Genomic DNA, 15,622 nt, shown 5'->3' with positions numbered 1-15,622 from the left:
ATTGGCAAATGGGGAGACTCCGAAGGGAGAGACAAACTGTGCTCTTGGGACAGTGACGTCTCGGTCATCAATGGTGCTTAGGTGATCGCTGTGTGTTGTCTGGCTTTTGCGTCTACTAGGGGTATTCAAAGCTTGTGTACCTAACAGCAAACTTTAGAGTCGCATTTTATGCATTTAAAAGAAAATCTTGAAAATGGGTAGTTAGGATTAGGCTACAGTTCGGTTGGTAGAGTGCCTGCCAAGAACCCATGAAGCCCTGGCTTCCAGTCCCCCTGCATTTTACTGGTATGACCACGTATATCCTTACACTTGGGAGGTAGAGACAGGAGGATTGCATCAAGCTTATTTTGGGTATACAGAGACTTATATGCAGAACAGCATCAGTTAGGGATCTTGTTGCAACAAAAGGCAAATGGGCAGCTGGAAAAAACAAACCAACAAACAAAGACAAACACCTCAAAGGCTTTGGGCTTTTCTTCTTTCTACCATTCTTCTCCCGGCCAGGAGACTGCAAGGAGTCATTCTATACAGGTTGTGCTAGAACTCACTGACGTGCAGCCAGTAGTACCTCTCACATCTTAATTAACAATTTCAACCATAGTACAGTAAGATGCAAAAAATTCAGAAAAATATAACCCTCGCCAAGGTTCTCTTTGTTGATGTTCCTAAGAGGGACTTTTATAATTTTCTGTTAGTAAATATATTATAAAATTATTTTATGGTTTTTATTTCACATCTTTCTCCTCTTGTGTTATGTGGTATATGTATGTTCATGTATGTGCAGACTTGTCCAACTATGTACACATGTGTATGAAGGCCACTAAGTGGATGCCAGGTATCTTCCTGGACCAATTTCCAGATTATCTTTTGATGTGGAGTTCCTCATTCAACCTGGAACTGACTGATCCCACAACACTGCTTGGTGAGTGTGCCCCAGAGACCCTCCTGTCCAGGCCTCTCCACTGCTGGGAATAGAGGCTTTTTAGGTCGATGCCAGGATCCAAACTCAGGTCCTCTGAGCCAACTCTCCAGTTTTATTTTATGACATTTTTATTATTATTTTGCATGTACAATTATTTCTGAACATCATCTATGCTCATAATGAGTTTGAGCACCCTCCAAGAATAATGTGATGTCATGATAAAGTGATTGTATTTTCAGTTAAAAGTGATCTAATAATCAAACTGTGGTGAACTTAGTACTTTGTTGAGCATAAAACTAGGGATGAGTAATTGAATTTCAGACCTGTGAAAGTCAGGAGTGTAGTTTATTATATAGTTAATTATGAAAGGATGGGAATTAGAGAGTAATGGAGTCTCAGTGATCAGGAGTAAAATTTTAGAGATGAGAACTAAAGTCCAGTGAAAATTTCTAGAAAAGAGTGAAAAGAAAGTTGGGGACTTACAAACTTGTGTCTTATCTCTACATCCACAGTGACTAAGAGATGGGAGTGCTTAGGAAACACTGGACAAATAAATGTAATTTGCCTGAACTTAGACTGCTCATTGAGCTATACTGTACCACTCCTCAGGAAAGAGCAGTAATCAGTTAAATAAATAAAGCCAGAGAGAAAGTACTGTCTGTTCTTTGTGAAAGTTGATGGGCATTGGCCAATGTCTAAACTGTAATCCTAACACAAGCAAATACTTGCACCTACAATTAAAGGGTCAGAAAAGGAAGTGACCTGTTTCTGAAGGTCATAAAACTGAATATGCTTGAAAATTGTTCTAGGAAAAATAAAGATGCTATAATGTTTTTTTAAAAAAAACTATTGATGCTACATTTGTATCAGTAAAGAACTGACAAGATTGACTGATTTTTAAAAAGACAAACCAGCCAAGAATTTCTTAATTCAGAGATAGTCTCCAAATACTTAGAAAAATATAGGAAAACGAAGCAGCGGGGTTATAAAATCATTGAAATAGTTACTAATGACATCGGTGTTACATTGAATACGTGAGATAAGTGACAGCATACTTAAATATTAAATGCAATCCGTTCTGTCTTACCCCCTTACTTTCCCTTTATATAATTCATCCAGTAATGCACAGATGGAAAACATATTCATTTGCTACCACAAGTGGATACTAGAATAGTCAATACTTGGCAGACATTGCCAGTCTACTGGAATGCAAGGAATGAGACTGTACTTTCCCATTGGTTACTGTACTCACTGAAAGAGTGTGGATTTATGATGAACATAAACAGCAAACCACAATAGTTTCTGGAGGGGGAAGGGGGTTGAAATGTTAATAGAACACACTTTATTTTTCTTGATCATTAAAGATTTGCTCAGGCAACGTGGCCAAGATACAATCTTTGTACAGGTATTTCCTGTCCGTTCATAAGTGACTTGGATTCTTCAGCCCCAGGCTGATGATTAAGCAGCAGGAAATTCCTTCTCCCACCAATCCAACTGACACGCACAGCAAGACATCTCGGTGTACTCATTGGGGGAGTGGGGGTGGGGAATAGGAATGTCAAGAGTTAATGAGACTCAAATGCATTGAGTCTGTAAGACTGTGCTTCTCTTAGGATGAAATCATTTTGCAGTCTTACAGATGACTAAACTATGTGAGTACGCATTTGGTGCATCTTGGTAATCTTCAGGCTTTAAGATGAGAGCCTCAGAAGTGGTGTTTAAGAAAATAGAAGGAATGCATGATCTCACTTATGTGTGGAATCCCAGGAAGTTGAAATCAAAGAAATAGAGTAGGATGGTGGTTCACAGGGGCTGGAGGGCAGAAGGTGGGCCACCAGGTCTTTACCAGCCAAAGGAGTAATTACAAGGTCAGGGGTAATCTGTTTAGAGGTCTACTAAACTGTATAATGGTTGTAGTTGAAAGTGATGTGCTTAAAGTTGCTTAGAGGACACTGATGATGTACCCTGTCTCTGTGTTCCTTTCTTTGGATGTAAAACAGTGAAAAGGAATTGTTGAAGACTTAAAAAGACAAAGTATGATGTAGCAACTTGAATGAGCCATTTCACAATACATCGTGTGACATAAATACATACAATTTTGTCAATTAAAAATAGTATTAATGAATTAAATTTTATTAAAAAGGTGAGGTTGTTAGGTATGAATTAATGATGTATATGGTAACAAATTAACCACCTCAGCAGCGGATGTGTTCTATACTTCATTTTCCTCCCTGTTTAACACAAAAGGAGCGGTCTAAACTGAGATCTTCACACTTAAATGCCAGCCAGTGTGAGAAGGTAAGCCTGACGCCAGGAAGAAGCAAGCCAGAGAGAGCGGATATAAGTGTAATGGGGGCTGGGGTGAATGCTAAAGCCTCTTCAACGGGAATTGCTACAAAGTAGCTCTGGTGGTGTTATCCATGCAGAAATTCTAGCCAGGTATTTGTGTTTGCCAAAGAATCAAATCATTCATTTTACGTGAAATCTAATCTTTCAGTGTTGGAAATAAAGTCACCATTGAAATGCACAGTGTGTGACAAAGTGGGTGAAGAACACATATAAATCTACTGGCACCTCCCAAGTCTAAGGCATATGAGTGGGGTGCTCGCTTCCCTACATCTGGGGTGCCTTTTCCACTGTTGTTCAAAGTGTAAGCTTCAACAATCTTAGGATTCTTTGGGCTAGTTTCAGGGCTCAATAAACTTGCTCATGACGATCAATAAATATTTTAGTAAATATTTTAGGATGATGGGACTTAGAGGAACTGACAGCCAATATTTTAAGATAACAGGCCATGCTATGTCCGTAACTACCAGACAATTTAGCCCTGTTAGCACAATCACAGTGACTTACAGTATGTAAATCTATGGGCATAACTGTGTTCCTATAAAACTTTATTTATACAGCGAGTTGTCTGCAATGAGACCTCTCACTTTGCCAAACCTTGGTATAAAGGATTTTTTTCCAATATCACATACAAATTCCTTTGAATAGTAGGCCTCTCTCTTTAACTAAAATGTATGCTATCATGACCTGAGAATTCATGCTATAACATTTTAAATCGATAACAGAACCATTTTTATAGGTGTTTTAATCAGTCCTATAATAAAATATGACTTCTAGAATTAACTTGCATGATATAAAGAATACTGGATAGAAAGAAGTCTATTTCAATATACTTTTTGTTACATATAATCATTTTCCATAATAATTTGCATTCAGCTATTTCCAATGATGTCACAGTTAAAGCCTCTTAAAGGGTGACCTAGGAAGTAAGAAGAAGGTATTGGAAATGAACCACAAACGTTTGCTGTCAAAAATATAGAGATAAAAGTTCAAAGAAAAATATGGTAATTCTAGATTAATCAAAATTTTCCATAAATAGACAGCTGGATGTTTGACTCTGGCTGAATAAACACACCCTACGTGGTGACTGTTTATTTAGGTAATGCAATTGAAATTCTGTTCCAGAATGATAAAGATCAATGTATTAGGGTAACACTTTGGTGAGTAAAAATTACAACTTGTTAATTTCTTGCCATTCAAATCTAGTGTTAAGGTTTTTCACCCGTGGGCCAATCATTTTGACTGTTTTGTTAATGATAAATTGTGATATTTTGTGACCTAGGGAATACTTAAGAATGGCAAGCCGACTTTTACTAAGTGAGCATGGTTCCTCATCAAATGTATGCTGTGAATAGTTAAAATGGTAACAGCTTCAAAGCTAAAAGAGCTCTAAGTGATAATTCTGTGGACACATATGTATAAATAATTTCTTAATGAATATTTCCACCGAACAATGCTAAAATCATGAAGCATGTTAAGTCTACATCATAGACTTACCACAGCTCAGGTTGGTCTCAGCTTTGAGAGCCTGGGTTGAGATGCTCCAAAAGTCATTGTGCCAGTCGACAACATTCCCAGGTACGCTACAGCTGAGGTTGGCGAGGACTCTCGAATCCATTGTAAAATTCCAAAGTCGAAAGTTATAGATGCTGCCCTTCAGAGAGGCAATTTTGTCTCTATCAGAGCCCAACAGCAATGCCCCATCGCCAGGTATGACCGTACTCATGGTGGCATCGCATGGGACTGTTTCATAGCTCTTTTTGAAATTTACACCAACAGAGCCCAAAGTATTGTTCCACACAAGACAGAGCTGCTCAAAGCTTTCTGTGAAGATCTCTTCATTTTCCCTCACGGGCAATGCATTGTTCAGCAAGCATCTTGAGCCAGAAATGGACAGGAAGTAATCATGTTTGGTCTTTTCAAAACTGAGCGACTGCATGAGGGACTCGTCTGAGTAGGAGAAAGCTATCCAGTCGCCATCCTCATTGCCAACTTTGGAGGCTTCAAAGCAGAGTGTGAAAGCACTGAGCTCAGGAATGGAGACACTTTTGGCAACTGATACCTGGTAAGCATCTAGTGTCTGGGGCAAAATGACCTTTTGATTCCGTAAGGACACAGCAACTAGGAAAAAACATAGAGTCACAGCATCATTCCATAATAGGAGCTGAGATGTAAAATGCCTAGTGTCTCTCAGTTCTCTGCCACTTTCTTCTAATTACCTATTTACTTACTCTGTGAGCCTTTGTTAACCCCCTCTCTGCCATCCTCTATCATCAATGTTTTACCAATGATCTTATATCAAAAATAACAATAAGCAACCCCACCCAGTTCATCTTTAATTATGATTTTATTTCATAATGAAAGGAGTGACAGCCCTGTTGGTATTTTTTTTTAAATCTCTGCACAATCTGTTTTTAAAGATACTTTCTGGACACACACTAGCTCTGCTTGCACTAACCATTGCCTTTCACTCTCATGAACATTTCCAGACAAATCTCATCCCTTCAGAATTTCTGTACCCTCCTCTTTCCCTTACACACTAATTTTCTGTTTGTCCTCTAGTGAATTTATTTTAATGGTAGCATCTTACATGTCTAAAATACAATAATTTCTAAAATGGGAGTGTTTTAAACTTCTAGTGGAGAGATACTAGAATTATAGATTTTCATTATTACCATTAAATTCTTTTTTTTTCCAATGGCATGTGCCATACTTGGAAGGCAAAAGCAAGCAGGTCTCTGTGAATTTGAAGCCAGCCTGGTTTACTTAGCAAGTTCCAGGCCAGCCATGGCTATAAAGTAAGACCTTGACTTAAAGTAGAAAAGAAAAGAAAAGGAGAGGAGAGGAGAGGAGAGGAGAGGAGAGGAGAGGAGAGGAGAGGAGAGGAGAGGAAAGGAAAGGAAAGGAAAGGAAAGGAAAGGAAAGGAAAGGAAAGGAAAGGAAAGGAAAGGAAAGGAAATAAAAGAAATGTTCTGCAGACAGGCAATCTAGAATTCAGCTCTTCTGAAACCAGAGTTTGGATCTTGTAGTTCTAGTTTGCTAATGAAGATTCCCAGAGACCATTCTTAGGTTCTCCCCCTTAAATCCTGATCCCGACCATTGACCTTCACATAGAAGAGCACAGGTCTGTCCTCCAGCCCTGGCCTCCACTGCCGCCCATGTTACATGGAAGCAGAAGGTTGGCAGCATCTGTGGTTCACATACCTCTGATGTAGCTGGCGTTGAAACCTTTCTTCTGGATGCTAAAGTCACTTGAAAAGGACACATGCATCTCATTCACAGTTGAGTTAAATGACAGGCCTTTGGCAGTGGCTCCACAAAATTTCGTCTGGCTCTCTCCGTTATCGAGGGACAGTGAGTCATAGATGCAATTGGGAGCTTCTTCGATGTCGAAGTCATTAAACGTTATCTGAATGATGTAGCCGGTAGGGGCTCGCAGGGTCCATGAGCAAGACTGGGTGTTGGGGTAGTCATTGGGGTAGCATGGAGAAGTAAAGGTTCCAGAAGGATTGGACAGGACAGTTCTGCAGTTGCCACATCCCCACACTGCTGGTCAGAAAAGAGAGAGAGAGACAGAGAAGGGCTGGGATCAGATTATGAATAATAAAACAAGAATACCACTCACTGGGAACAACCAAACAGTAAACATTTTTTAAAAAAAAATCATGAAAATTCAGAGGAAATGAAAGCCTCTCAGGCAGAAAAGGAAATGCCAGTAGTATTCCAAAAAGCAAAGACACATACAAAATTTTAGAGAGCAACATTTGAGGTTCTGAGAACCCAGTGAAGGGTAGAGGGAATCTCTCATGGAAGATGCACAAGGGGCCCAGTAGGTACCACACATGGAAGATGATTTCAAAGAGGAAATGAAGACCAAGGAGCCTTCAGGAGATCTCACTAAAGTTCGCTGAGTTTGCTAGGAATCTCAACTTCAGAGAGACACTTTGGGTGGGGCGGGGGAAGGGTATAGAGCTCAACATCATAAACCATGGAGAATATCTATATCTATATCTATCTATCTATCTATCTATCTATCTATCTATCTATCTATCTACAGAGAGAGAGGGAAATTGTTGGAGCCTAGGTTTCCTAGTGGCTTTACCCAGCAGGACTGCAGAAGAAGATGACTGGGCCATGGGCCTGAGTACCAGGTGTTTGGAAGGGTCTACACTTGGCTGTATCTAGCAAGGGGGAGGTCTTTTGCCCCTTCCCTTGGCGTTGTTGTAAAAAGTCCTTTGGAATAAAGTTCTGGGCCGGTGGATAAGGATCCAGGCCCACTTAAGGCGATCCTGCCTTTCTGTTTCTCTTCCTTCTATTTCTATCTAAATCTCTTATTCCTCACTCCTCAAGAATCCCTGGCATAAATAAATGTGGGAGCTGGTCTCCTACAGGAAATAAATGTTGAAATAAAATATAAAGCAGAATTAAAAAAAGCACAAAAATTAGACAAGATATCTTTTAGTAAATTTTTTTGCTTGTTTTTTTGAGACAGGGTTTCTTTGTGTAGCTTTGGAGCCTTTCCGGGAACTCACTCTGTAACCCAGGCTGGCCTTGAACTCACAGCTATTCACCTGCCTCTGCCTCCCAAGTGCTGAAATTAAAGGCGTGTGTCATCACTGCCCAGCAGTAATTTTTTTCAAGTTCAAATAACTGTTATCACTATCCCTTTTGTTTGTCGTGGTTGGTGATTATCACTTATGAGATCATCTCATTTACTCAAACATTCAGCAAATATTTATTGTCTACTATATGCTAAAAATTGTTCTATACAGAATACCAAGAATCAAGACAGACAGTCTTTATATGAAAGATTAACACTTCAGGCTTAGAGCTAAACAGTGTTGAAAAGTGGTGTGATAGTTTTAATTTTCAGATTGACATAGTCCAGAATCACCTGGGAAGAGAGTTCCAGTGCAAGACTTTCCAGATCATGAAAGTCTATGGGCTTGCTGGGGGGATTATCTTATTATGTTAATTGAGGTGGAAAGACACATCCATTGTGAATGGCTCCATTCCCAATAGAGTACCCTGAACCATATGTAAAAGGAGCTGAGGGCAAGCATGCGTGCATTATTAATCCATTCCTCTCCACTTCTTAACCATGGGCACAATGTAACCAGTTGTCTCAAACCCTTGCTGCTATGACTTCCTGGGAACAATGGACTTTAACCTGGAACTGTTAGTTAACATAAACCCATTCTCCCCCAAATAGCTTTGGTCAGGGTATTTTATCACAGTGACAGGAAACATAACTAAGACAAACAGTGACAAAAGGTGGGAGGAAGTGTAAAGCAAAGGAAAGACGTGGTAAATGAGACATCGCGTCGTTCTCCCAAGGTGATGCTTAAATAGAAACCCCACTGAAGTTACGGAACATGTCATAAGCACTCTAAGGGACAACCAGTTCAGTCAAAGGATACAACAAAAATAAGGCCCTACTGTAAATGAATTTTCGGTCTCTGACATTAAACTACTGTCAGGTCCATACCAACAGGCTAGGTCTCCGTAACACACTACTATGTTCTCAGTGTACTAAGGGAGATCACAACCAATGTTAACTGAATGAATGTAGGCATGTAAGAGAGTCTTGTTGGAGAGACAGAGAAATGCTACTATAGCATTTTTTTTGTAAGAGAATAGTGAGGATTTGGTGGTTATTCTGAACTATGGCCTGGCCACCAACTGGAATGAGAAAACAAGGTTTCCTGTGTCCTCATTTACAAGTGCTTCTTCAGTTAATATTCATGCTTTAAAAAGAAAGTGTAGAAATAAGGATAACAATCTTATGTGCACAGCATTCTAAATAAATTACTACAAACACATAAAGTTTCAAACAATAATACTTTAATTGTGTCACGTAAACCACATTCTTCTCTCTTTTACTGGGTGGAAGAGAATGACTATGCAATCACTCTTCTTGAGAGTGGCAGCTATTACCCATGTCATCAGTTCTATGATACAGTGACACACTCCAAGCCTGAGACATGTCAGCCTGCTGAAGCCTGGTTTTCCCTGTTCCTGTTCCCTGGGGTTTGCTTGTGCTGTGTGGGTTTGTGAACTCTGTTCCTCATCTGGTCGGTCCAAGCCTTCCTCTGTTCTTTTAGAGTCTCTAACATCTTCGGCATGGTCAAAGACAGGAAGGAGAAAACAAACTGTGATTGTCAAGTGTCTGCCCAAACCTTCTCTTATCGCTCCCCCGAGCATCACGTTCCACGGTTGTCTTTGTAGCACTACCCGGGGAAGTCATGTTACTTCAACTTGTGGGATTATTTGCTCACTGTCTGTCTTCTCCCATAAGTCCATAAGCTCAACAAACAAAGGCTACTTACTGAGTGTGTTAGCCAGGCTTCTGGAAATACGCCAGGGTGTTCCTGACACACGAGACATCAGTGGTCAAATTTGTAAAGACATGAAAGAATAGCTTAAATGAACAGAAATGTGTCCTAAAGAATGACTACACACAGTGTGTAAACCCACGTCAAAGGAAATGCAAGTCTGAAAAATGGGTGAAGAATACATGGGCTGTGGCACGTCTCTGGATAGTGTTTGGGACTCTTTCTTGTAATTAATTCAAGCATAGCAACGACTGAGATGACTGGGCCTCTCAGACAAGTTGAGTTTCTTTCACTGAATCCTGGGCTCAGAAGAGAAAGAAGACATCCTGAGCCTATAATTTATACACAATTATAGACATGCAAGTTTTAAAAAAGGAAAGCAAAAAAAAAACAATTTTAAAATGCAAGCAAACAAACAGCAACAACAAAAAACCCAAGTTCCATGCTACATGAGCATTCAGACAGGGGGCATCATTCATGTAAGATGAGAAAACATTTCCCTATATCTAAGACCCAAGTAATTTACAAACACGCCACACTTCCTGGATCCATCCACCAAATTCTTCCCTAAAAGCTGAATGGAGAGTATGAAGAATTAAAATTTGACTTATAAAACTAGCTACATATTTTGACGCAGTTTTAAGAAATTGTTTGTATATTGTGTGTGTGTGTGTGTGTGTGTGTGTGTGTGTGTGTGTGTATGCCACAGTATGCCCGAGGAGGACAGAGGACAACTTTTAGCAATCAAGACTCTCTTCCATTGTGGGATCTGGGGTTTGAACTGAGGTCCTCAGGCTTGCCCAACAAGCACTTTCACCCACCAAACCAGCCTGTTAGCCCTTGACACAAGACTGTACCTCAGTTTCTCCTCTTTTGTACCAGGGGTAATAAAGAACTTGTACCACTCTCAAGGTTGTTGGGAGTGTGACATGGGTTAATACTGGAGCATCTTGGGACTTGGGCAAGGCACATGGTGCTAACATGTGAGTGTTGAGTGTCATTGCTCATCCCTAGAACACAAAATCTGTACACAATCTACAAGAGTTGAAATAGCGCCCCCCTTGGTAGAGTCTCTTGAGCCCTCAGGCAGTCACTGGGGAAAGAGACAAGTACTGTAGCAGTAAAGAGAATTAAAATGACTTTAAATCATTCTTCCACGTGACCCATCTGCCGTGGCATCTCCAGACAATGCTGTTGCAAAGCCATTATCTCAATGGACAGAATGTCCCATGAGTGACAATGGCAGTATGTTCCTTAAGGTCACAAATCACTTCACTCTAAATGGTTTTTTGCTACGTATGTTCTCATTCAGCATCATAACAACCACGGAAGTTATCTCCATCCCCAGCTCTGGTTGAAACAAATACCACTGGCAGAGATTATGGTAACATGCTCGAAGTTACAGTTCTAAGATGCGGCACGATCAAAATTCAAGCCAATTATTCTGAATATGAGCCTAGAGTATTTTGTGGAAGACAGATGAGCACAATGAAAAGATACAGGGAAAAGTGGAATGTAGAGATAGAAGTTATTAATGGGAAAGTTCCAGTAAGTAGTGCCATTGCCTAAAATGAGTATATTTCCAGAGATTTACTTGAAATGGTAGAAAGTTTACAATATATTGCTTTGGGTTTGACCATGGAATAATCAAATGTTAGTTGATTCCTATGCTATGAGCTATCCCATTAAGAAACTAATTTGGGGCTGGAGAGATAGCTTGGTGGTTAAAGTACTTGCTGTACAAACATTAGATGTAAGTTCGAATCCTCAGCATCCATGTAAAATCTGGGTACAGAGCATATATCTGTAACTTCATATGCTAGGAGCCTAGAGATAGATAAGAGCCACATTGGAGCCACTGAGTCTAGCTGAAATGGCAAGATTCATCTTCAGTGAAAGATGTTATAAGTTGAAGAAGTAATAGAGGAAAACTCCCAACATCAACTTCTGTCCTTAACATATGTACCAATGGGTGCACTCCTACATATATAACGAATCCACAAGTATACATAACACACACACACACACACACACACACACACACACCATCCACACACAGGTATACAAGAAATTAATATATTCTCCTACAGAAAAGTCTTCTTAAAAAGCTGGCCACTGAAGTAGCCACTGAGTGGGTCTTTGGTAAAACCATGGTTAACGTGTTTCCTTAAAAACCTACCCAAGTAAACATGTCTGACTTAACTGTGTTCTCAAAGACATACATAGTAATGTGTCCTCCATTCTGGTTAATAAAAGAAAAATGTTTGCAGGTAATGTGAACAATAACAAATCAAAGCCCACACTTAGCTCTTGTGTGTGTGCTTCAATAAATGCCTAGCACTAACTTGTCTGTTCCTTACGAAAGCCTACTCTTCATTTAATCTTAAATCATGTCCAGGAGTCTTGTGTGCCAACTAGCCAACATCTTTCAAAAACTGCAATTAAATTTATTCATTTTATTTTGTTTGTGAATGTTTTGCTTGCATGTACATCTGTGCACCATGTATGTCTGGTGCCCGTGGAGGACAGAAGAGGGTACTGGACCCCTGGAACTGAAGTTACAGACAGCTGTGGAAACTATATGGGTGCTGAGAATAAAACCCTGGTCCTCTACAAGAACGTCAATTGCTCTTAACCACCAAGCTATCTCCCCAGTCCCAATGAACATTAACTTAATAGTTTTTTTTTTATTTCAAAGTTTTTTATTCTTACTCTCTGTGAAATACAAAGCATGTGTTCTTTAAATCTTCCCCAGATGGGAACATCTGATCCCAATTGTTAAATAAATCAAATTGTAAATCCTCTGTAGTCGATTTATAAGATCTACTTTTTCTTTTCTTTTTTTTTTTTTTTTTTTTTTTTTTTTTTGGTTTTTCGAGACAGGGTTTCTCTGTGTAGCTTTGCGCCTTTCCTGGAACTCGCTTTGGAGACCAGGCTGGCCTCGAACTCACAGAGATCCGCCTGGCTCTGCCTCCCGAGTGCTGGGATTAAAGGCGTGCGCCACCACCGCCCGGCAAGATCTACTTTTTCTATACTGTGCTAAATTGTAAACAAAACCCAGGTGTCAGGTACACCTGTAATCCTAGCATTTGAGAGGCAGAGGCAGAAGAGTCCAGAGTTCAAGGCCAACAACTTTCGCTATGTAGAAATTTCTAGAACATCCTGTGCTCCATGAGACCCTATTTCAAAAGCAACAACAACAAAGCAAACAAAATGTATTAAATATTTTTATTTGAGTTCTTAGATAGCTGTAGCTATCACTTTGAGAAGGTGACTAGTTAAAATCATCTCCAGAAAAATGCAACTTAACTTGCCTGCTTCATTGATAACTTTAAGTCGTTGTTTGCAGTATCTGTGGTGATATGTGAAGTTGTAAGGGACTCAGAGTTCATTTGATGCTTTGAAAGTATAAAATATCTAGTATCTCTGGCTGCTTCCAAAGATCAACCCTAAAAGCCAATAGTTGAAAATTCTAGTGCCAGTTTAGTCATTAAAGGGTCAGGCTAATCACGTGTTTCTCCAGTTCAAGTCAACAGCTGCCAGATGGAAGTAACATCAATGAAATGTAAATAACATTCTAGATGATGACATGACCTGCATGTTGATAATATTCAGAATGGACAACTTTATCAGAGCAAGTATTTCATTCATTTCTGACTACTATGCACATTTTCAAGATGGGAAGGAATCTGAAGGCAATCTGGCTGTGACATCTGTGATTGTGTTAATGTGACAGACTTGGCAAGGGACGCAGCCCAGCCTCACCACTCTCCTTAAGCTTTGCTTGCAGAGAGAGCATTCCCAGATTGGGGAGGGTCTCTGGCACACCAGGCTGACACTGGCCATTCTCAATCTACTGGAGCTTCCAGCAGCCACGTGACAATACCACTTCACGACTCTCACACCCTTATGACACCAGTCCCCCCAAAGTTAACCAGATGATTGTTTCATTTCCTCTTGTGTTTATCCAACCTCCAAAGCTCTTTGGAAGCAGCACTCATAGGAAGTTATCACAATGATTTAAGCATGAGTTCAAAAGGAAATCATTTTCTTGGATCGGTTCAGCTAGGTTTGACACAAGGCGAAACCTAACAAGATGTGGAACTGAAAGTTCTCTGATGGGGCAGCTTTCAGCTTGATAAGGTTTTCAGTTTCTAAATATATTCCCATGCACCCCACCCTCAAACACATCTTGGTCTTCTGTAATATTGTTCATGTTTCAACTTCCAACCTTGTCTTTCCTTAATCGCCTTGTCAAGAGAACATTCCATACTCAACAGCAAAAGATAATATTTCATTAAGCAAGTGAACTGTTATAAATCCTACTAGAGTCAGCTTGTTCCGTAGATATACTGCCGATCCCTTAAAGAGGATTAGACACACAAACAAATGAATATACAGATGCACACCCACGCCCACGTTCATTTTCATGGGAAACTCTTCTCCCTCAAGCCATGGCTGAGTCTTTCCCATCTCTCATAAAACAGATAACTTGAAACAACATGAACTGAATGTTATATTACTTAGTCTACTTCTTGACTAGTATATTCATGCACATCCCTTCCTCATTCATATTCATAGCCTACAAACACACAACTCTGGATTCATCAAGTCAAGGACCTTCTACCAGCTAATTAGTAAGCTTCTCGTGTATTGCCGAAGAGACTGTATAGACTCATAATGACTATTCATAATGAAGCTTTCAGTCTTATATCTCTCATGCTCTCTCATGCTGATGCCTTTGAACACACCGACTTGTAAGTCTGTTCACTCTTCACTCCTACTTTCTCAGTCCTCATAGCCTTCCTTTCTTATGGTTCATCTTACTGACCTTGTTATTGAGAGTGCGATCTTCAGGCCAGCAGAGCAGCGGCAGCATCACTGACATTAAGAACTGCCTAAGTAAAACTTTCAGGTTAAGATTTTCAAGCAATTCTAAAATGTGTTCCTTTAAACAATAACATGCGCCATACTTGCTCTGAAAACAATGGAAATCTATAAAGCACTCTCACACCTAAGGCTCAGGGAACACTGCAGAAGAGGCGATGGAAAGATTGGAGGAGCCAGAATATCAGGGAGTTTACTGCAAGATTGTCTCCTAGCAATGTCAGATGCTACATGATAAAGTCTCACCAACATGACTGCCCAAACATGAGCTGAACAAGGATGACACCAATGGACATGCCGAAGTGGACAGGGAAAAGCCCGTGAGCTCTCAACCCTACACAAATAACTCAAGGAAACTGAGGAAAGCTGGGAATGGGTGAGGTGGTCTTCTCTAGGGAAGAGCACACCAATTGGTTCTCCAGTGACAAATGGTCATCCCTGAAAACATACATACAAGTAACATTATATGGACTGAACAGGCTATATTTAGGTACATATGTATATACATATATGCATGCAATAACAATTAATAAAACAAGAGGCTATGACTTTGAAGGAAAGTGGGGACAGGTATTTGAGAGAGTTTGGAGGGAGGATTGGAAAAAAAGAAGTGTCATGGTTATATTCTCAAGCATAAAACTAGAAGAGAAAAAAAAAACTAGAAGAGAAAAGGGAAACAATGAAAATATCCCTAAAGTTGGATCCAAAGAAACAGGTGAAAGTAGATAGAACAGGGTTTCAACAGGGACTAAGAAACAGCTCTTCTCATTAATGCAGGGAATATCTGCAAGGAACTCCTCCTTTGCTCACATGGACAAGGAAGCTGTCATCTCATCATACTCTTGGACATGATCTGCGTCTCCAGCTTCAAGTTCTGGAAAGAGGAAATCTAACTGGTCACCTGCGTCTATGGCTCAGCTCCTTCCCTCAGGGCAGGGCTCTGCCTGCTGGACCACAGTTAATGACAATCTCCAGGCACAAGGCTTCTCCGCAAAGTGTTTCCTCTGCAGCCCTTGCTACCATATTTGCACAGCTTGCTCTCGGGGGTGGAGCCTGACCTGATGGGAACCAAAGCACAGACTTCCTCAGTGAGATTTTCTTCCTGAGAAGTGGGAGATAGAGACACAGATCA

At 40.2% G+C, this 15,622-nt stretch overlaps 1 protein-coding gene across 1 annotated transcript in view; it reads right to left on the bottom strand.

Annotated features, from left to right (window-relative positions):
* Nucleotides 1–15,622, bottom strand: part of Adgrg6 (adhesion G protein-coupled receptor G6) — a 139,497-nt gene that overhangs the window by 52,401 nt on the left and 71,474 nt on the right. Inside the window, exon 4 of the mRNA XM_059272714.1 lies at nt 4,766–5,389. Coding sequence (XP_059128697.1) covers nt 4,766–5,389 — 624 coding nt within the window. The remainder of the gene's footprint in view (nt 1–4,765; nt 5,390–15,622) is intronic.

This window comes from Peromyscus eremicus, chromosome 8b, assembly GCF_949786415.1.
Source record: "Peromyscus eremicus chromosome 8b, PerEre_H2_v1, whole genome shotgun sequence".
Taxonomy (NCBI): Eukaryota; Metazoa; Chordata; class Mammalia; order Rodentia; family Cricetidae; genus Peromyscus; species Peromyscus eremicus.
This window is presented reverse-complemented; position numbering and strand designations above follow the sequence as displayed.